Below are 22736 nucleotides of genomic sequence, written 5' to 3'. Positions count from 1 at the left end.
AAGGGGGGCGCCGGCAAGGCGTCATTGTGCAGGACGGGAAGCGGGGGAACCGGCGGAGGGATTCCCTGCCCCCCGACGGGCCCCCCGAAAGGGCTGCATGCGCTGGAAGAACCGACCCCGGGAAAACCCCGGAGACTGGAAAGAAGCAGCCCCACGCCCAGGGTGATACTTGCGAAATTCCCGCAAACGCCCCCGGGCCGCACCACCCCGAGACGCCGGGCGGGCACGGTCCTCCGCCAAACGGGGAACTTTCGAGTCCGACAGAGTCTGAATCAACTTATCCAAGTCCTCTCCAAATAAAAACGACCCCCGAAAGGGAAATTTAGTAAGCTTAGCTTTGGACGCAGCATCCGCCGCCCAAGCGCGCAGCCACAACACACGCCTTGCGGCCACGCCAAAAGCCATGGACTTAGCCGAGATCCGCACCAAGTCATACAGAGCATCCGAGAGGAATGAGGCAGCCATCTCAATCTTCGCTACCTCCTGATCCACCAGAGACCAGTCGTCAGACTCTCGATCCAAGACCCGCTCCGCCCACCGAAACACGGCGCGAGCGACCAGTCCCCCACAAATAGCCGCCTGGACCCCAAAGGCAGAGACTTGAAAATTTTGCTTAAGGATGGTCTCCAATTTGCGCTCCTCAGAGTCCCGCAAGGCAGAACCGCCCTCAACAGGCACGGTATGCCGCTTGGAAATAGCCGAGACCACCGCATCCACGACTGGCGAAGCTAACGTAGCCCGATCCCCTTCAGGAATGGGATACAGGCGAGCCATGCTGCGCGCCAGCCGAAACGGCGTCTCCGGCGTTTTCCACTGCTCAAGAATAATATCCCGAATATCCTGATGCATAGGAAAAGAGCGGGAAACGGAACGGATCCCTCGTAACAGAGGGTCCCCCACACGCGGAGTCTCCGGCGGCGCGTCCTCAAAACGCAAAGCCGAAGAAACCTGTTGAATAAGGTCAGGCAGCTCATCTCTCTGAAAAAGGCGCACCACGGACGCCTCGTCACTGGAGAACGGGAAACCCGACAACCCGCCGCCAGCTTCCGTCCCCTCCAGAGGGTCCTGGAATTCCTCAGAAGGGTCCAGGTCCTCCTCCAGACCGACACGTTCCTCCGACCACAAATCCTCGTCCCACGACACCCGCGGACGCTTGGACAAGAGAGGCGGCGGAGGGGACGTCACGTCAGACGAGAGAGGCAAAGCCGCAGGGAGCGCGGAGGAAACCCCACCCCCCGAGACCCCCTGGGCGCAACCGGGACCCCCAGCCGCCTGAAAATAGGCTTTGCATAATGAAAAGAAAAAATCAGGGGAAAAAACCCCCGAGGGTCCCAAGGGACTCCCTGCCACAGCAGGGGACCCAGCAGAAACCTGCCCCTGCTTAGCCAAAACAGGGGGAAGGTCACCTGAGGTGGAAGACAAAATGGAGGGGCCAGACAGAGAAGATGGCGTCTTTCCCGCCAAAACAGCTCCCTCCATAGCCTGCAGCGGCTGAGAGACCTGAATAGTCTCAGCCGCTAAAACAGGCAAGCCGGCATCAGCTGTCAAAATATCAGCTGAGAGGGAATCCTCTAAAACCCGACCGTCGGCGGCTCGGGGAATCCCTCCGTGGGCGGACGGAGAAGACCGGGCTTCTCCACCGTTCCCTGCCGACTCGCGAGGCACCATCGGCGGGGAGCTCTGGGCGCCTGCAGCCGCTGCCGACGGAGCTCCTCCACCGCACCGGCCTGAACACCGCTTGCACAGGCCGGCCGCGAGTGCCTCGCGTCTGGAGCACAATGAGCACTTTTTCCCTTTAGAAGTGCTCATTGCTCCATACGCGACCTAGCTGTAAAAAAGTGCCGGTTAGTTGAAAAAATACAGTAAAATACAGTTTTCTTAAAGGGATACAACCCTCCAGACCAGCACTACCTCAGGATTTTTTTTTTTTTTTTTTTCACAGAACAGACTCCACAGGCTCTCGAAGCAATATGCCTTGCTTGATTTAGGGGGCAAGGCTTACTGCTGAGGCTCCTCTAAAAAAATATGGGGAGGTGGAGGAAGTGGGGGGAGGGACCCCGCTCGTGACCCGCCGGGTTTGACACCCCCGAGGTCGGACGAACCCCCAAACAGAGTCCGTCCAAGCTCCGTCCGGCTAAAAACAGGGACAATAAACCCCTAAACAAATTCCAACAGCCCTACCAAGGGAGATGGGTACAGATCACTCAACACCTGCTGGAGACTGAAAGAAGACTGAGGGAAATAGAGAGGAGGGGCTAGGATATACTGTCCCAAAGTTTTGTTTTCAGTCTCCACCTGCTGGTCATGATTAGATATATACCCAATCGTAAAGTTAACCTCTACTGGTCTGGAGAGTGCTAAAGAATAAACAATTACTAAGAAGCTCTTAAAACAATACAGTTAATTAAGAAGTGTATTAAACAATTTCAGCAATAATGGCCATACACTAATTTTCCCATTAGAATGTGACTACTGGTGCGTGAGCCCTTACTGACACCTCTATTGTAGGCGGTAAAGGCTAACCATGAGCTAATTGGTTAGCATGCAGCAATGTAGCTGATTAGTGCAGAACACACCAACTCTCTACCCCTAGCACAGGGATAGCATCCGCTTATGCAAAAACTACTGTGGGATGCCTGAGCACACCCTGCAGTAGTGCATTTTATTATTGTTTAGTAAAAAGGCCTCTCAGGGACCAGCAATAACAGAGAGCAACCTGCAAATCAAGTGGACCAGGAGTCCATGCTCTACCTCCTTCAAACTGAACAAAATTTTATGCTGATGTTCCCTAGGGCAGTTTCTCAACCTTTTCAAGCCAAGTACTCCCTAAGCCTAACAAATACCAACCGAGTACTCCTGCCCAAGCTCTGCTCCAGACCCACCCAAACTCCACCCCTGACTTTACCCCCATAATAATAGTACTAATTGTAATGCAATTTCTTCCATCCACAATATAATCTTATTAATACATAATGTTAACCACAAAATTATAAAAACACAAAGCACACTTTACGCAGAGAAAATGTTAATTATCATTTATATTCGGGGGTGTTATACCTCAGCATATTACTGACATGTTCAGCATATTATTACTGACATGTTCAGCATATTACTTACTGACATGTTCAGAATATTACTGATATGTCTCCTCAAGTCTGCTTATCTGACCTCCGTATCATGAGCGTTACCTTGATCTCAAAGGGGCAGTAAAGTTTGCTCATTTGAGAACCTGACTTCCTTTGCAGGCAAGCTGCTCAAATAACTAAAGACTATATCAAAAGGAAGGGGACAGTGACAAGTATCTGCTAACTTGACCTTTTTGACCTAGGAATTGCCCAAACAGCCTCAAAGGGACAGTAAACATCCTAACCTCCTTGATCTTCAAAGGGACAGTGAAACCAGTCTCATGGGAAAACAATCTCTGCAAACACCTCATTCATAACCTCAAAAGGACAGTAATGCCAGATGGGACCTGAATGTTGACAAAACCACATCAAAGGGAGAGTGAAACCAGATGGAAAGCCGGTTTTCTGCAAACACCTCCTTCTGACATCCTGACCTGGGTGTTGTCAAAACACAGAACAAAAGAGCAGGACTAATTGTAACAGCAGGACCAGCTGTTTATGCTTTTACTATGAACTCCGCAGTGTGCATCCTATATAAGACCGGGATTCTGACCCTGACATCAGAATCCATGACGTTTGGCCACGTCTCACGGGACAGTCCTTTGGTCTACCCATCTATCTATTGCAGGGATTCCCAATGGTAAAGATGGTCGTTATATGGGGTCAAGGTGATGCTATTTTATATTTAATTCTTATATATGTATAATAAAGTGTTATTGTTTATGCTTTATATTGTCTGTGTGCTTTTCTGAGTGTCACTGATCATCCCACTTGTCAGAAATTAGTGGCGGAACAGGGGGGTTTTCAAAGAGGTCAAAGCAGATGACATTAAAATAAGCAATGTCACCTCAGTAACAACTATAGAAAAATAGACAAATATAGTGTAAAATATAGACATTAGATATAAATTCTCAAAACTGACACATTTTGATCACTAAATTGAAAATAAAATCATTTTCCTATCCAGTAGCGTACTAAGGGGGGGGGCGGTCCGCCCCGGGTGCCAGCCCTGAGGGGGTGCTCCCGGCCTTGCCGTTCAGTCTCCCCCACCCCCGAAGGACCGCTCGCCACACTGACCTTCCTGCACCACCTATGAAGCAGCCCGCAGCAGGATCTCGATGTTAGCGATCCCTGAGCTGCCTGGGCGCTGCTTCCTGCGCCGCGGTCCCACCCCTCCTCTGATGTCAGAGTGCGCCACAGCCTCAAGGAAGGCGAACAGAATGTTGGGTATCATTAAGAAAGGTATCACGACCAGGACGAAGGAAGTCATCCTGCCACTGTATCGTTTAATGGTGCGCCCACACCTGGAGTACTGTGTCCAGTACTGGTCGCCGTACCTCAAGAAGGACATGGCGGTACTTGAGAAAGTCCAGAGAAGAGCAACTAAGCTAATAAAGGGTATGGGGGACCTCTCATATACTGACAGACTGAAAAAGCTGGGGCTTTTCTCGCTGGAAAAGCGACGACTTAGAGGAGACATGATAGAAACCTTCAAGATCATGAAATGCATAGAAAAAGTGGACAGGGACAGATTTTTCAAACTATGGGGAACCACAAGTACATGGGGGCACTCAGAGAAATTGAGAGGGGAAAGGTTTAGAACAAATGCCAGGAAGTTCTTTTTCACCCAGAGGGTGGTAGATACATGGAACGCGCTACCGGAGGATGTGATAAGCAGAAGCAAGCTACAGGGCTTCAAAGAAGGTCTGGACAGGTACCTGGAGGACCAAGGGATTGAGGGGTACAGATAAGAGTAGAGTAAGGTTATAGGGATAGGATTAGAGGTAAATTGTAAAATTAGTCAGAGACCACTGTTCAGGCAGTGGGCCTGATGGGCCGCCGCGAGAGCGGACCGCTGGGTGAGATGGACCTCTGGTCTGCCTCAGCGGAGGCAACTTCTTATGTTCTTAAAGAAGAAAGAAGGAGACCCTGGCATCAAGTTATCAGAAGAAAACCAGAGCCTTGGACCAACAAGATTTGAAATATAACCAGACAACAAAAGGTAGAAAAATTAATTTTATTTTCTGTTTTGTGATTACAATATGTCAGATTTGAAATGTGTATCCTGCCAGAGCTGGTGTTGGACTGCAAACGTGAGCTAGGATTTAAAAGAGAGAGGAAAAGTCCTTTTTGTTTCTTTATTTTATTTACACCACAGCACCAGTGTGGTTAGGAGAAGCCAAAGGGGGTGAAAAAGCTATAAAACCCAAGATTTTTGAAAAAAATCACCCAATTGGGCAGGAAAATCGAATTGAAAAACCAATTCAATAGGCTGAATCGAATCGAAATTTTTTTTTCCTGAATCTGGCAGCATTAGTTTGCACTACTGTCTTAGACTTTAGGACCTGTCTTAGACTTTAGGGAGAGATGGCATCCTCAGTACTTTATAATGCAAGTGAAATGAGGATTTGGTCAGACTTTTGAAGGGTCTGCAGAAAAAAAATATTGTATAGGCCGGGGACATGAGACAGCAGGAAATGGGAACTTTTCTTCCTTCTATTTTTGTGAATGGAAAGGCTGAGGATGTCAGAGAGTTCAGTTAAAATATGTGCTTTATAAGAAAATATAATAATGTGTTTTATAAAGTTTATAGCATAGCTAGCCTACCCAGTGAGGTGTTCCTAGTGGTGGTGGTGGCAGCGTGTCAATGTGTTGAGAGGAAGAGGTGGTCTGGGAAATTCTGCTGAGCAAACTCCGGGCCCATTTCCACCCCCCCAGTTAGTCCACTCCACTCATCTGGTTCACACACTGAGTGGGTCTTTAGTGTTGTTTTGGGATCTCTTCCAGTGGTTTATCAGTATCTCCTTCTGGTCCAAGGAAGGAAACTTTGTTATCCTTAGCATTGACCTACAGAATATGTTTGTAACAGCGCTGCTTGTGTGGCATTAGGCTATGTAGTGATCGAAAGAAAAAAACAGACCTTTGCACATTTTTGCACTATATGATGGGTGTATGAGGAGATTCACATTTCCTGCACAGCTAAGTCCATGTGAAGTTACCTTGTGCTGTATTTGACATCTAGCAAGGTCTCTGTTTGAAAGGAAAGATCTAAACTTAAAAATGAAGTGGCCAGAAGTTATGGTAAAAGCAGATAGTGTAGCTGGTTTTAAGAAAGATTTGGACAAATTCCTGGAGGAAAAGTCCATAATCTGTTATTAAGACATGGGGGAAGTGTCTGCTTGCCCTGGATCGGTAGCATGGAATGTTGCTACTCTTTGGGTTTTGACCAGGTATTAGTGTCCTGGATTGGCTACCATGAGAATGGGCTACTGGGCATGATGGACCATTGGTCTGACCCAGTTAGGCTATTCTTATGTTATGTTCTCATCTGTAGGGGCCTTTGTTTTCACTTCTTATTTTAATGTATTTTTTTTCTGGGAACTTATCAGTGTTTTTTATAATGGGAACAAAAATGGAAGAGAATTAATGTGTGTGGGATGAGGGGGTAACTAATTTCTTCAGCTAAATAATTAAATCCACCTCAAACAGACATAGGAGAACTCACGCACCATTCACACACCCTCCAACCAAAAACATCAAAAGAAAAAAACTGTTCGACAACCTCCTAGCCATTCGAGCTGCAACACTCGACCCCCAACTCTACAACCTATTGACCTCGACCACAGACTACAAAACCTTCAAAAAGAAATAAAAACCCTTCTTTTCAAAAAACACATAAAACTGAACTAACACAATCAGAACTGTCCCAAGCATCACCTGCAACTACTCCATATGTACTTCTGATGTCATGACAATTCAGACATAATTTATGTTATGTTATGTTTGGAATATAAGAAAATTTTCACTGTCTGTTTCTATTCTGACCATTTATTCCGTTTCATGGTCATTATAAAAAATATTTTTTTACTTGGGGGGGGGGGGGGGCAAAAAATGATGGGCCCCGGGTGCCACATATCCTAGGTACGCCACTGTTCCTATCTTTGTTGTCTGGTGGTTTCATGAATCTCTGTTTGCACTTCCTTCTAACTGTGCATCTAATATTTCTTCTCTTCTTTCTGCCTCCTCCAGACCTCATTCTATTCCCCAATCAATCTCTCTCTCTGTCCCTCCACGAGTCCAACTTTTTCTTCCTCTCTCCCTGCCTCCCCACCTAACCCCCAAAGCAGACCCTGCCACCTGACACGGTCCATTCCCACCCCCCACAACCCCTGCCGCTACCACAATAGCTACCCGACATGCTCCATTCCCACTCCCCACGCTACAACAACCACCCAACACGCTTAATTTCCACCCCCACCCCCCTGCCACTGCTGCAACAGGAATAAGCTCAGCGTGCCGGGTGGCTGTTGCGGCGGCAGCGGCAGAGGGGTGGGAATGGAGCATGTCAGGTGGCTGTTGCAGCGGCGGCGGTGGCTTCAGCGGGGGGATAGTGCTTTTCTGCCACCTGCTTATTGGAACATTAAATACTGCCACAATTTACAGAAACTGCTTATTTTGGGGAAGAGAACCTGAATGTTTTGATTAATAGGGTGGGGTTGTGACTCAGAGGGATTTGCTAACCAAGCAAAAATTAACAGGTTCTACAGTTTCTCTAGCTTGTGGCTCCATAGGGCTCCGTGCCACCTGCATTGCAGGCAGCAAGCATTATATGCACCTAAAGCAGTAGATTTTCTTTTGCTGTTCTTTTTTCCTTTTGAAACGTTTGTGGACTTTAAAATTAAAGTTGCTAATTGTACATTGCCCTGGTGAAGAGGACTTGGTTACTAGAGTCTGAAGCCCAGGTATAATGAAAGAAATATATGCTCTGTGAACAAACAGGGAAAAGAGTGATACCCTGAATTGTGACCAGTTAGAGGTCAGAATAAAAGATTCAGAACTGACATTGGAAGCTGTACTTTTGTGATACACTTTAACTCAAAAGAATGGTCAGTTGAACTAGGCGTGCACCTAGACAGTGTCTAACTGAAAGGTTACCCCATTTCCAGGGGGAACATGCCCAGATCTAAGTTTGCCACCGCTAGTGCCACCTACTGGCCTAAACAGGGGTCTAGTGCATGACAATATACATCTGAACATAAGAACATAAGAATTGCTGCTGCTGAGTCAGACCAGTGGTCCATCGTGCCCAGCAGTCCGCTCATGCGGCGGTCCTCAGGTCAAAGACCAGTACTCTAAATGAGTCCAGCTTCACCTGCGTACATTCCAGTTTAGCAGGAACTTGTCCAACTTTGTCTTGAATCCCTGGAGGGTGTTTTCCCCTATAACAGACTCGGAAGAGCTTTCCAGTTTTCTACCACTCTCTGGGTGAAGAAGAACTTCCTTATGTTTGTACAGAATCTATCCCCTTTCAACTTTAGAGAGTGTGCTCTCATTCTCCCTACCTTGGAGAGGGTGAACAATCTGTCTTTATCTGCTAAGTCTATTCCCTTCAGTATTTTGAATGTTTCGATCATGTCCCTTCTCAGTCTCCTCTCACTGTATGGCAACTCCTCCAGCCCCTTAACCATTTTAGTCGCTCTTCTCTGGACTCTTTCGAGTAGTACCGTGTCCTTCATGTATGGCGACCAGTGCTGGATGCAGTACTCCAGGTGAGGGCACTCCATGGCCCAGTACAGCGGCATGATAACCTTCTCCGATCTGTTCGTGATCCCCTTCTTAATCATTCCTAGCATTCTGTTCGCCTTTTTCACCGCCACTGCACATTGCGCGGACGGCTTCATTGACTTGTTGATCAGAACTCCCAAAACTCTTTCCTGGGAGGTCTCTCCAAGTACCGCCCCGGACATCCTGTATTCGTGCATGAAATTTTTGTTACCGACATGCATCACTTTACACTTATCCACGTTGAGCCTCATTTGCTATGTCGAATCCCATTTCTCGAGCTTGATTATGTCATGTTGCAGATCTTCGCAATCCCCCTGTGTCTTCACTACTCTGAATAACTTTGTATTGTCTGCAAATTTAATCACCTCACTCGTCGTACCAATGTCCGGTTCGTTTATAAAGATGTTGAAGAGCATGGGTCCAAGCACCGAGCCCTGCGGCACCCCACTGGTGACGCTCTTCCAAGCCCGAGTATTGTCCATTTACTCCCACTCTCTGTTTCCTATGCTCTAGTCAGTTTTTAATCCACGTGAGTATTTCGCCCTTGATTCCATGGCTCGCAATTTTTCAAAGTAGATGTTCATATGGAACCTTGTCAAACGCCTTCTGAAAATCCAGATATACAATGTCAACCGGGTCATCCTTGTCTATCTGCCTGTTTATTCCCTTGAAGAAGTGCAGAAAGTTCGTCAAACAAGATCTGCCTTTGCTGAAACCGTGTTGGCTGGTCCTCATCAGACCGTGTCCATCAAGGTGATCAATGATGTGGTTTTTTATCAGCACCTCTATCATCTTTCCTGGTACTGAGGTCAGACTCACCGGTCTGTAGTTTCCCGGATCTCCCCTCGAACCTTATATTGTAAATCACCTTAAACCTATTTAGACAGTGCGATTCAGAAATACTGGATTAGATTAGATTTTCAAGAAGATTATTATGTCTTGAATTGTATTGTAAAATTGAATAAAGATAAAATAAAGCAAACAAAAAAAACCCAAGGTAGTGGTGCACTGAGGATGGACATAGCTTCAACTCAAGTAAATATTGTCAAAGAAATACAATCTCTAGTCAGATATCTTAGGTCTAGGTAGAGGAATATGGGCTTATTTCACTCCAGTGAATCTCAGGGTGGATAGCTCAGATAATGGCTTGAGGTAAATCAGTGTCAGTCTTAGCACACATGGCACCAAAAGAGATGTACCCTTGGATCACTTTGTGTTCCTTCGCTTTTTAGCGAAAACCGGAAGTTTGAAAATACATACCATAATGTGACTTCAACTGTCTGACAGGTGAACTGATGGTCTTCAATGAATGAAATGAATCAGTACTTCATTGGAAGAAAATTAATATTTGGGTTCTCATTTGATAGCTTACATTTGGATATAAAGCCTTCTGTTCTGTTTCAGCTTTTACCTTAATTGAAACAACCCTCTGTTGGCTATGACACTATAAGCTTTTTATGTTAAATATATTTATTGATTTTTAAATCATGTAATCAAGAATTAACTTGTACAGAAAGCAAATTAGCAATTCCATAGAGCAAGAAACATTCCAATAACATTTAGATCATGTATAAACTAAAATGCTCAAGTCCTCAAATTTGGATCCAAGGTTTCTTAGCGAAAACAAAAGAAAAAGAATTGAACAAAATGTACACTCTTTCATATAAAGTTAGCTAGAAGGCTGATTGCTGGGATTAATCAATAATCTTAGAGCTTATGGTTTTTCTGCCTCCAATCGGGAGAGCGCTAAAAAAGAAGTCAACTGATTAGGCTCAAAGAAAACATATTTAACTGATCGGTGATGCACTATACACTTACAAGGATGTCGTAAATAGAAAGTAGCACCTAAAGATGTAACACCTGGCTTCAACATAAGAAATTCACGGCGACGCTTTTGGGTCTCTCGTGATAAATCAGGAAATATCTGCACTTTACAACCCATAAATTATTTCTGTCTATTTTTAAAGTATAGTTTTAACAACCAAACTTTATCAATAGAGAGAGCTACTGTTACAATCAAAGTACTTGGTTCTATAGCCTCTTTATCAGATTTTTCCAATAACTCCGATACATCCAATAATCCTTGGTCCGACGACTTTTTTAGCAATTTAATCTTATTAGGTAAATAATAAACTCGTGATAAAGGAGGTAATGAATCTTCTGAGGCCCCCAAAACTTCAAGAAAATATCTTTTAAACATTTCTCTAGGTGGTGTCAATGGTAGCCTAGGAAAGTTAATTAATCTTAAGTTATTGTATCTGGAGTTGTTTTCCAAATTCTCCATCTTTCTCCTAAGATTTATTTTATCTTTCATTAAAGTTTCCTGTAGTTGTTTAGATGATTTAATTTCCTGTTCAAGCTTTTGAACAGAGGAATTAGAGGCAGTCATTTCATTTTTCAGTTCTTTAAGTTCAGTAGAATGTTGAGACAGTTTCCCCTCAATTGACTGAAGTTTGGGACTTATGGTCTTCACTAGTCCGGCCATAAGATCCCATAGTGAGTCCAGAATTACTTCTGAGGGTTTTTCCAAAGAAATTAAAGGTAAAGAAGTGTCATAGTGCTCACCGTCCAGTTGATTAACTTGTCGCTGTCCCTGAAGGCTAACTCGCCTCTCCTTAGATGATTTTTCCTCAGTTTCTTCAAAGGAGCTCGTGTCCATGAGAGCTCCTGCAGCAGGCTCTGTGATGGACTACTTGCCTCAGGGGAAGGCAAGACCCCGACATCCGGGGTTCCCTTACCCCTTGGAGAGCTGCTCAACTGTGGCTGCGGGGGCGGCGCTCTAACGTTGGGGCTCAAAGATGTCTCCAATCCCGGAGGAATCACCACGGCCTCGCTGACGCCGCTACTCCTCTGCGGGCCTCCCTCAGACGCCGAAAATGCTCCCTGTATCCGTCTGAGGAGTTCCCCGATATCGCCGACCGCGGGGGTGGCAGTGGGCCGCGAAGCACCAGCGGCACTACGGCCCCTCCGTTTAGGCATCAGGTAGGTCATTCAACCGCTAAGAAATATTGGTAAGAGAAAGTCCTCAGAGCGGCTCCTCAGCGCGTCTAGCCTGACGCCATCTTGGATCTGACACTATAAGCTTTTTAATTCACTATATGGGTTTCTTTCCCTCCCCTCCCTCATTTTTACATTCACTGCTTCTACCATCTAGTCCAGTGGTCTCAAACTCAAACCCTTTGCAGGGCCACATTTTGGATTTGTAGGTACTTGGAGGGCCTCAGAAAAAATAGTTAATGTCTTATTAAAGACATGACAATTTTGCATGAGGTAAAACTCTTTATAGTTTATAAATCTTTCCTTTTGGCTAAGTCTTAATAATAATATTTTAATTTATAGCTAAAGAGACATATGATCAAGAAACTGTTTTATTTTACTTTTGTGATTATAATAAACATACCGAGGGCCTCAAAATAGTACCTGGCGGGCTGCATGTGGTCCCTGGGCCGTGAGTTTGAGACCATTGATCTAGTCCATTAATCTTGGCTCCCTCTGGATTCCTGTATAAATAGGCACACTAAAACTGGGACTCTCTAAGAAAAAGACATTTAAATATATCCATGGCACTGATGTACAGCAGGTGAGTCTATTTCAGTTGAAGAAAAACTTTGGAATGAGAGGGAAAAGGATGAAGTTAAAAGGCTGAATACTCAGAAGCAATCTGAAATACCCTCCTACAGAAAGCATGGATACATGGAAAAGACTTTCAGTGGAGATCAAAATATAGACTGTATCTGAATTCGAGAAAGCTTGAGACAAGCCCATAGGTTCTCTTTGGGAACGGAGACAGTGGATGGTCATCTGCTATCATAGTTCTCTCTGGGAGTATGAATGATATTCTGCTGTATCCCCCATCCCTGGTGGGCCTGAACAGCAGATCCTGGGCTCAGAAGTCAAACCTCTTCTTAATGGCAAATCCAGTCTCAGCAACCCTCTGAACAAATTGTGGTAAAGCTAATCATGAAATACCTATCTATTAGAAAATGGACTGAGGCAAGCCATGTGGCAGCCAGATGGCATTTTATCCAGCCAATAGTAGTTTGTGATGCATTTGAACCAGTGATCTTCAGAGAAATTCTCTATATTTCTATCCATTGCACTGAGCTATTTAGCCCCTTTTCCATTCTCGTATTATAATTATACTTTCTTTTGTGATTAACCATTAGATCGTTTCTGAAGAGCAGCATTTGCAGCACTTACCCCTCTACTGCTGAAATTCTGGCATCGCTTCATAACCTCCAATAGTAAAGGTCCAACTCTGGTGTTTTCATTTTCTACAATTCCTAAAACATGAGCTAAATTTCCACGATCAGATCCATGTAACTGCCAGAAAAAGAAAATACAAAGTATGCGTGCATTTATTTGGAAAATGCTCATGTTCATAATGAAAAAGTAAACACAGAAACTGTAGTATAATCGCTTGGTAACACGAAGAATTTGGAGAAAGTCATGAAAATGACCATTCCTTAGTTCCAAACGTATTGGTTAACATAGGAACAATAATTTCTACTGCAATACTTTATAGTATTATAGTAAAGTATTATAGTATAGTATCTGTACAGTGTCCCAAGGGCCTGATTAAATGGCTTTTCTCTCATTCTGGGGTCAATTCTATAAAAATGTGTCTATATCTAGGTGCCCTCTATCCTATGCAGCATGCCAGCATAAACGGGTATATAAGTCTGTTTACACAGGCACATACTCTTACACCAGGAAAGCAAATAAATGTAAGAGGAAAAGAAAGCCACTTTGGTTCTCAAAAGTAGTACAGTAGTTGAAAAGGTAAGGAAAAAGAGGTTAGCCTTCAAGAGAATGTAGAGTAGTGGTTAGAGCTACATCCTCAACATCCCAAGGTTGTGGATTCAAACCCCACGCTGCTCTCTATGACCCTGGGCCAGTTACTTAATCCTCCACTGCCCCAGGCACATTAGATAGATTGTGAGTCCACCAGGACAGATAAGGAAAATATTTGAAGTACCTTTATGTAAACCGCTTTGAATATGGTTGCATAACTTAAAAAAGGTAGTATACAAGTCCCAATCCCTCTCCCCTCCCCTTTCATAAACTGTAAGAGATCACAGAAATAGAAAAGTCAGATGACAATATTTGGAAAAGCTAAGAGAAGCTGGTGAAGTAGTCAGGAAAGCAAAGATAGAAGGAAAAATAGCTAATATAGTAAAACTGAGGAGAAGAGACATTGTTTAGATACTGTACGTTAGTAATAAGAAGACGGGCAAAAGTGGCATTATTAGACTCAAAAGGTAAAGAGGAATATGTAGAAGCTGAAAAAGATAAGGCAGAATTATTTAACAGCTGAAGGGCTAGGAATAGGACCTTAGGAGACAAACACAAATAGGAATTGAAGTGTTGTAGACCTTGAATAATTTCCAGAGGACTGTGTTCATGAGAAGCTAACTAAATTAAAAGTGGACAAAGCAATGGGCTGGATGGCATACTCTGAGGACACTGAAGGAATTCTGCTTAGAGTTGAGAGTGGTTCCAGAAAACTGGAAGAGGACAGATGTGGTCCTTTCAAAAAAGTGGAACTAGGGATGATGTTGGGAACTACAGGCCAGTTAGTCTAACCTCTGTAGTAAGTAAATTAATGGAGGTTTCTGGAATTCAGTGGATTGCAGGACCTGAGACAACATGGTTTCACTAGAGGCAGGTCTTTTCAGACAATTCTGATTAGTTTCTTTAACAGGGTGACCAGAGATATTATTCAGGGGAGAATCATGTATGTGGTGTACTTTACTTGACTTGACTTTACTTGACATGGTTTCATAAAAACAACTTATAAATAAAATGAGTGGCCTCGGTATAGGCCCTAAAGTGACTGAGTTAGGAACTGATTGAGTGAAAGGCGACAAAGGGTAGTGGTAAATGGAGAAGGATGTTACCAGAAGTATGTTGCATGGTTCGGTACTTGGACCTGGTCATTTTTCATATTTTTTAAACAAAAATGCTAAAGGGCTCTCTAGTAAGGTTTGGCTCTTTGCAGATGATATCAAATCTGCAATAAGGTAGACACCCATAATGGTATAGATAACCTATACCTAGTGAAACTTGAAGAATGGTGCAGATTTGGCAGTTAAGATTTAATATTAAAAAACATCCGGTCAGGCATTTGGGCTGCAAAAACCTGAGGGAGCGGTACAGTTTAGAGGGTGATTCGGGTGAAGTATTGTTGTGTACAAAAGAGGAGCAGGACTTGTGATATTTGTATGTGATCATATTAAGATGGCTAAACAGATAGAAAAAGTGACAAAGACGTTAGAAGAATGCTTGGAAAAAAGCTGATCATGACAGGAATAGCTGTTCAACTGATCACACATAATTGGAAGAACTATGACAGGATTAATTATACTTTTTGGTGGGTAAATGTGTGTACCACGTAGAAGTATGAAAGAATGATGGTGGAACGTTTGGGGACTAGTAAGTTCTTTAATGATGTATGGAGTCCATTGACTACTTTTGTTGCATTACAGTAAGGGTCATGTTTCTCCCCTTTTCATTAGATTTCTTTACACATCCAGGGAGGGTGGGTGGGGGGAGGGAAATGTACGTTGAAGAGTTAAAATATTTTTTTTTTTTTTTCCATTATATTTTTATTTTCAAATTTTACAAAAAGTGTACATAATAATAAAATACATTTGATAAATGCATGGTATCACTTTTATATCTAACACAATGTATGTCTGAATTTGATTTTCCCCTTCACCCTCCCCCCACCCTTTTATTGCTTTAATATAATATTTTTAATTTTCAAATTTTATAAAAGTATACAACATATTAGAATACAATTATTCAATAACATATTTATATCTAATACAATATATTCTGGATAAATTTATTCATTTTCCCTCCCCCCACCCTTCTATTATTTTTTAATCATATGTTACATTTTGTATCATATATTATAATATATTATATATAAATTGTTTTCCTTACCCCCCTTATATGTGTGTCATAAAAAAAAAAAAAAAAAAATCTCTAAAAGAAGAAAAGAAGAAAAAGTATTCTATTATTTATTCATTACAGTATTTTGTCAATGGCCCCCATATTTTTATAAATTTATTATATGTCCCCTTTTGTATTGCTATTATTCTTTCCATTTTAAAAATATGGCATATTGTATTCCACCAAAATGTGTAATTTAGGTTGTTGTAATTTTTCCAATTATTAGTTATATGTTGAATGGCAACCCCTGTCATAATTAATAAAAGCTTATTATTTTCTGGTGAAATTTGACTTTTTTTTCTCATCATTGTTCCAAATAAAATTGTATCATATGATATTGCAATATGATTTTCCATTAATTTATTAATTTGTGGCCAAATTGAATTCCAAAAAATTTTTATATAAGGACAATGATATAATAAATGATCTAATGTCCCTGGTTCTAGATTACAGTGCCAGCATCTATTAGACTTAGAACTGTCTAGTTTTTGCAAACGAGTAGGGGTCCAAAAAGCTCTATGTAATAAAAAGAACCATGTTTGTCTCATAGACGCTGACACTGTACATCCCATTCTCCAAGACCAAATTAGTGGCCATTGAGATGCATTAATTTGATGTCCAATCTCAATGCTCCAAATGTCTCTTAGACCATTTTTTGGTTTTTTAATTAAATATCCAGATATTAATTTATACCACAATGCGGCTTGATGTCCTAGGAAGTCTGCTTTAAAGCATAAGAACTTTAAACTATATTGATTGTTTAATGATTTCCATTCAGGGAACCCAACCTGAATGGCCTGCTTCAATTGCAACCATTTAAAACTTTGTGTTTTATTAAGACCAAATCTATGTTGCAATTGTGAAAAATCCAGCAGTTTACCTTCTGAAATAACATCGTCTAGAGATCTAATGCCTGCAATAATCCAGTTCTTCCAAAGGATTTGAGTTCCGCCAATTTTGATCTTGGAGTTTATCCATATGGATTGATTAGTTGATTTGTATATTGGGATGGGTGTTAATTTATCAATAAATCTCAATGTTTTCCAAGTATCCATTATTATTTTATTTTCTTTGTATCTTTTAGGTATATTAATACTTGGTAAATGAACTAAATTTAGGGGAAACATAAGGCGCCATTCCAAATATAACCAATCTGGTGCATTATCTATAAGTTCTGGGAGGATCCAATACATACCCTGACGTAGAATATAGGCTTGATGGTACCTATAGAAATTTGGAAAATTTACCCCTCCCTCCTTAATTGATTTTTGTAAGGTTACTAAAGCTATTCTAGGTGTTTTACCAAGCCAAAGAAATTTTGTTAAAATTCTATTAAGCTTTTTATAAAAGGACCCCTGAAAATAAATAGGTATCATACTCATTTGGTAGCAAACTACAGGCAACATCATCATTTTAATAGTTTGAACTCTTCCCCACCAAGAAATATGTAATGGGTTCCATTAAGAGTTAAAATATTTAATTATAATATTGAAATCACATCATATTTATTATTGCATTAATAATTAAGATGAGGATGGGAGTAAATGATTGTTTAATGTAATAATTGTATAATTATTAGTGCGTTCCATGCAGTATTTATGATTTACCAATTGTATTGCATTATCAAAGTTTTAAACAAAAAAAAAAAAAAAAAAGAAGAATGCTTGGGTACTTAGGAAGAGAAATAGCCAGCAGGAAAATGAAGGTGATAATGACCCTGTATAAGTCTCTGATGACACCTCTTTTAGAGTACTTTGTATAATTCTGGAGACTGCACCTTTAAAAAGATATTAACCAGATGGTGTCAGTGGTCTTCATCATAAAGCAAATGGAGACAGACTTAAGGCTCCTTTTACAAAGGTGTGTTAGGGCCTTAACGCGCGGAATAGCGTGCGCTAAAATGCCGCACGCGCTAGCTGCTACCGCCTCCTCTTGAGCAGGCGGTAGTTTTTTGGGGTAGCGTGCACTATAGTGCGCGCTAAAAACGCTAGCGCACCTTTGTAAAAGGAGCCCTTAAAGATCTCAATATGTGTATTTTTGGAAGAAAGGTTGAAGCTGTAAAAATGACAGCAGATAAAGACCTGAACGGTCCATCCAGCCTGCCCTATAATTACATGCATTACAATTTCATGATTACAGTAAAATGTATTTTTTCTTTGTTATTTCTAGGCCATAGACCTTACTACTGGAGCTGCCATCGAAACTCAATGCAATCTATCCAAACCATCTCATCGTTTGCAGGATTTAGACTGTGGAAGATGCCCAGCATAGTCCTCATGTTCCAAATTGCTGGGGCTCCCGTTGATACCCTCCCATGCCCATCCTAAACCGAACTGCCATATAATCATGCAAGTCTGCCTAGTTCTTCAATTTATATCATTCATATTCTAATTAGAGATCTTCTATGTTTATCCCACGCTTTTTTGATTTCCATCAACATTTCCCTTCCACTACCTTCCTTGGGAGGGCAAATCCAGGCATCCACCACCCTCTCCATTAAAAAGAATTTCCTAACATTTCTCCTAAGTCAACCACCCTACAACCTAAATTTATGCTGTTTAGTTTTATCAATTTTCTTTCTCTGGAAAAGATTTGGTTATATATTAATACCTTTCAAGTATTGAAATGTTTATACCATATTACCCTGTCCCTCTTCTTCTCTAGAGCATACATGATCAGGTCTTTCAGTCTCTTTTTGTACATCTTTTGCACAAACCCCTAAACATTTTTATTGCCTTCCTCTGGACCACTTAGAGTATTCTTATATCCTTAGCCAGATATATATTAATACCTTTCAAGTATTTAAATGGGAGATATAGCAGAGATTTTTTAATATATCTGTGGCATAAATGCATAAGACGCGAGGCTCTGAACTGAAAGGAAGCTATGAAATGAGGAAGGCATAGGATGAAGGTGAAAGGGGACAGACTCAGCAGTAACCAGAGGAAATATTTCTTCATGAAAAGAATCTGTATAGTAGTTGCCTGGTGTAGGTGATGGAGATAAAAACTGCATCTGAATTCAAGAAGGCTTGAGACAAGTAAATAGGACAGTAGATGGGCAGATTAGTCAAGCCATATGGTCTTTATCTACCTTAATTTTTTCTTTGTTTTTTTTAATTAAAAGTGCAAGTTGAACCCAATAAGCTAACTGGGTTGTTTTTTTTTTTTTAATGCTGCCTGATATTTATTTTATTGCCAGAAGAAAATGAATTTGTTTGGATTTTGGCTACTGAACCACTGATTTCCATGGCTTTAAATAAAAAGTCTGTTGTAAAATTCAAAGACTCTTACTGTGCCAGTCTCAGGCTGAAATACTGCCATCGTGCATCCAAGGTCAAAGAATTGAAGGAACTCTGTAACAAGACTGGATACCAAATAACCTAAAAAAATAAGGAAATGTATCAGAAAAATATTAGTAACAGAAAATAGTTTTGCACTTATTTTTCAACCAAGCTATTTCATTGTTATTAGTCACTAGAAATACGGTCTGTAAGGACTACAGGATGCAGTGATTATTGTGATATTAAAGCTCCTCTAAGGACCCCTTTGACAAAGCTGCAGTAGTGATGCTGTTGTGTTAAATGTACTGAAGCCCATAGGAACAGAATGGGCTTCAGGGTATTTACCATGGCAGCATCACTACTGCGGCTTTGTCAAAGGGACCTTAAGTTAGACAGCCATTTAAAAAAAAAAAAAAAAAAAAAAAAGTAGGTAGAGCAGTGAGAGGGAGATTATGTATCAAAAAGATTTAGGGCTCCTTTTATCAAGGCGGCGCTACGGGGGTTAGCGCGTCGGTCAGTTCATCATGCACTAACCCCTGCGGCAGCCTAAAATCCTAACGCCTTGTCAATGGAGGCGTTAGGTACTAGAGTGGCAGGCGGTTTAATGCGCGGTATTCTGCGCCTTTGTAAAAGGACCCCTTAACAACGATAAAACAAGGTTAAAACTTGACAATAAATGATATCAGGGGAAATTAGTGTAACAAAAAGACTCAAGACAAACAGGAACTGGAGGAAAAAGATAAGAACTACAATATTTAAACAAAAGAGAGAAAGGGACAAACAATAGGTGGGGTAGTTTCTTTGTGTGGATCCTCTGGTGAATTTTTAGATTTGAAAGCCGAGTGAAGCTTTTATTACACTCAGTACATGTAAATGGTTTGTCTCCCGTGTCTTTTTTCTTTGCTTCTTTCCTTTAAAATATATGCAGAACCTTCATATAGGAAGTTCAGGAAAGACCTTAAGACATTTATATCTCCTTGCCTTTGGGGCACCAAGCATTAGTTAGTCTATCTGTTATTTCATTGTATGTTTGTGCCTTATATGTGTGGAGGGGCATAATCAAAAGGAACGTCTAAGTATGTTTTCATCTAAGTCGCAAGTCGTCCAAAGTAAAAAAACAGCCCAGGACACATTTTCAAAAAATACGTCCCAAAATTTTTTTGTTTTGAAAATCATCTAACTATATGTCCTGCCGATTTGATCGTCCAAGTCGCTAAATCGTCCATCTTTATGCCACATTTCGTCCAAGTCAAAAATGCCTAGAACAAGCCCTGTTGGACAGGGGAGGGGTCTGCAAAGTAATGGACTGAACACCCAAACATGGCACATAAATAGTGGGGTACCTTACAGGGCACTGCCTTGAACTTCACAAAAAGGGTGCCATGTCATCTCACTACAGCTCCCATATAGATTATGGTGAGCCCCCCCACCCCCCAACCACCTCCACAATCCCCTAGACTCACTTATCTACCACCCTAATAGCTCTTATGGCTGCAGGAGCCACTTATATGCCAGTAATAAAGGGGTTTGGGGGTGTATAGGGGAGTGCACATGCTTAAGTATCAATTCAGTAATTATAGGGGCTTATGGGTATGGGTCTTCCTCTCCATGAGTCCCTAACCCACCCTCAAGATGGCTTAAGCCGTCTTTGTGCTGGACGACTAGGCTTTCTATGCCAGGCTGCCAGGTGATGATGGTCTGGAGGCTGAATTTTAAAGGTGTGATTAATATTTTTATGGGGGGGGGTCGGTGATCACTGGGGTAGTGTGTGGGAGTCTGTTTTATGTGTTTGCAGTGCTTATCTGGTGACTTTAGGTAGGTTTTTGTGACTTCGACCATGCTTTACATGGTCTAAGTCACAACGTCCAAGTTCCGTCGATCCTGGGCTTATACATGTTGTACGACTAAGTCTAAGCCGGCCCACGTCCCGCTCAACTCCCGCCCTCGACACTCCTCCTGAAACGCCCCGTTTAGCTTTGGTCGTTCAGCGGCACTATGAAGGCCTAGGTCGTTTAGAAATACGTCCAAAACTCGTTTTTATTATTGGCACTTGGACGTATTTTGACAATGTTCGTCCAAGTACCGACTTAGGCCGGTTTTTGGATGTTTTTCTCTTTCGATTATGAGCCCCTTAGTTCCTTTCTTTTTCACTCTTATTTTTTAGACTGTAAATCTACTTTCACTTGTTTGTTAAAAAAAGAACAAAACAGAGTAATAACTATTCCAAGTTTATTTCCATAACAATGTTAAATATTATACCTCTTGAATGATATGTAGTTCATGGAACAACTGACCCCATGTTAGAGGTCCCCTGGGGGGTGGGGGTAAAATTTTTTGTGGGCCCAATGATTCACTTAATAAGTTCCCATCTCTAGTCTGGGGTTTAAAGATGATTTAAAAAAAAATCAGACCTCCCAACTTTAAAAAAAAATGTGCTCCGGATTCACATCCTGAAGGGGGCAATAACATTCCCTATCCCTTACTACACCAGTGGCACCTTTGTTAAAAATGTCATCATATAACCTCTGGTGATCATGCAGTATGGAATTTAAATAAACTTTTACATGCACTATTGTAAAGCCCACTTTTGCAAGTCACTTCACCCAATGTTATACCAGCTATATGGAACAGAGGTTGAATGCCCCCTTTTAGAATAGCAGATATACATGAAAATACAGTCTTTGGATATAATTTATGTAGTGAAGACCAAAATCTGAGGTGGTGCATTGAACACTTTCTCACTATCTTTCTCCAGTAACATTTTAGGAAACAAATGGTAAAATTATGTCTTACCTGTTAATTTTCTTTCCTTTAGAAGCAGCAGATGAATCCAGAGACAAGTGGGATAGCTCACATCGACCAGCAGGTGGAGATAGAGAAACTGATTAACAGTTGGTGTTATAGACTGGTGTTCCTCCTGTTCATTCAGTTATGCTCTTTGCCCAAGCATTCCGAGATAGGAGAAGAAGCATCCAAAAAACTTCATTCCAGTAGCTAATGTTTAAATCAGAAATGTAAGAACACCATTACCAACCATACCCCCAACTGAAAAATTCCCTCTAACATCCATAGAGATAGTCCACAGGGGTGGGGCTCTGGATTCATCTGCTGCTTCTAAAGGAAAGAAAATTAACAGGTAAGATATAATTTTACCTTCCTTAGCAAAGCAGCAGATGAATCCAGAGACAAGTGGGATGTAGCAAAGCAAAACTCAAACTGGGTGGGAAGCTAATGTCGCCTCCGCAATCACCGACGTGCCAAAACTAGTCTCTGCACGGGCAGCCACATCCAAACGGTAATGCTTTGAAAATGTATTTCCAGACGACCAAGTAGTCGCCTGGCAAATTTCCTCTAACGAAAGACCACCGGACTCCGCCCAAGATGTAGCCAATGCCCGAGTCGAATGCGCACGAAGTCGCTCCGGTATTTGCTTCCCCGCCAACAAATAAGCCGAAGCAATAGTCTCTTTGACCCAACGAGCAATGGAAGCTTTAGACGCAGCCATACCCTTGTTTTTGCCCGCGAATAATACGAACAGGTGATCCGACCGACTAAAGTCGTTAGTCACCTCTAAATAATGTAGCACTATCCGGCGTACATCTAGTAGACGCAAAGACGAGAATCGCTTCCCCCAATCCTCCCTCCGAAAGGCCGGGAGGAATAATCTCTGGTTCACGTGGAAGGAAGAAACCACCTTAGGCAGAAAGGACGGCACAGTCCGCACCGACACTCCAGCATCCGAAATACGCAAAAAGGGTTCTCTGCAAGAAAGCGCCTGCAGCTCCGACACCCGTCTTGCAGAG

The 22736-nt window shown here is 42.1% G+C and overlaps 1 protein-coding gene across 4 annotated transcripts in view; it reads right to left on the bottom strand.

Annotated features, from left to right (window-relative positions):
• Window positions 1-22736, bottom strand: part of LOC117357330 (adenylyltransferase and sulfurtransferase MOCS3-like) — a 117251-nt gene that overhangs the window by 65738 nt on the left and 28777 nt on the right. For all 4 annotated transcript variants that reach the window (XM_033937725.1, XM_033937726.1, XM_033937724.1 and 1 more), the window contains 2 exons: window positions 18944-19032; window positions 12891-13013 (listed from right to left, as the gene is read on the bottom strand). In XM_033937725.1, the coding sequence (XP_033793616.1) occupies window positions 12891-13013; window positions 18944-18973 (153 nt within the window). In that variant the 5' untranslated portion in view covers window positions 18974-19032. The remainder of the gene's footprint in view (window positions 1-12890; window positions 13014-18943; window positions 19033-22736) is intronic.

The sequence above is a fragment of the Geotrypetes seraphini genome, chromosome 3, assembly GCF_902459505.1.
Source record: "Geotrypetes seraphini chromosome 3, aGeoSer1.1, whole genome shotgun sequence".
In the NCBI taxonomy this organism is placed as follows: Eukaryota; Metazoa; Chordata; class Amphibia; order Gymnophiona; family Dermophiidae; genus Geotrypetes; species Geotrypetes seraphini.
The sequence above is the reverse complement of the archived record's forward strand: the minus strand, read 5'-3'. Positions and strand labels throughout refer to the sequence as shown.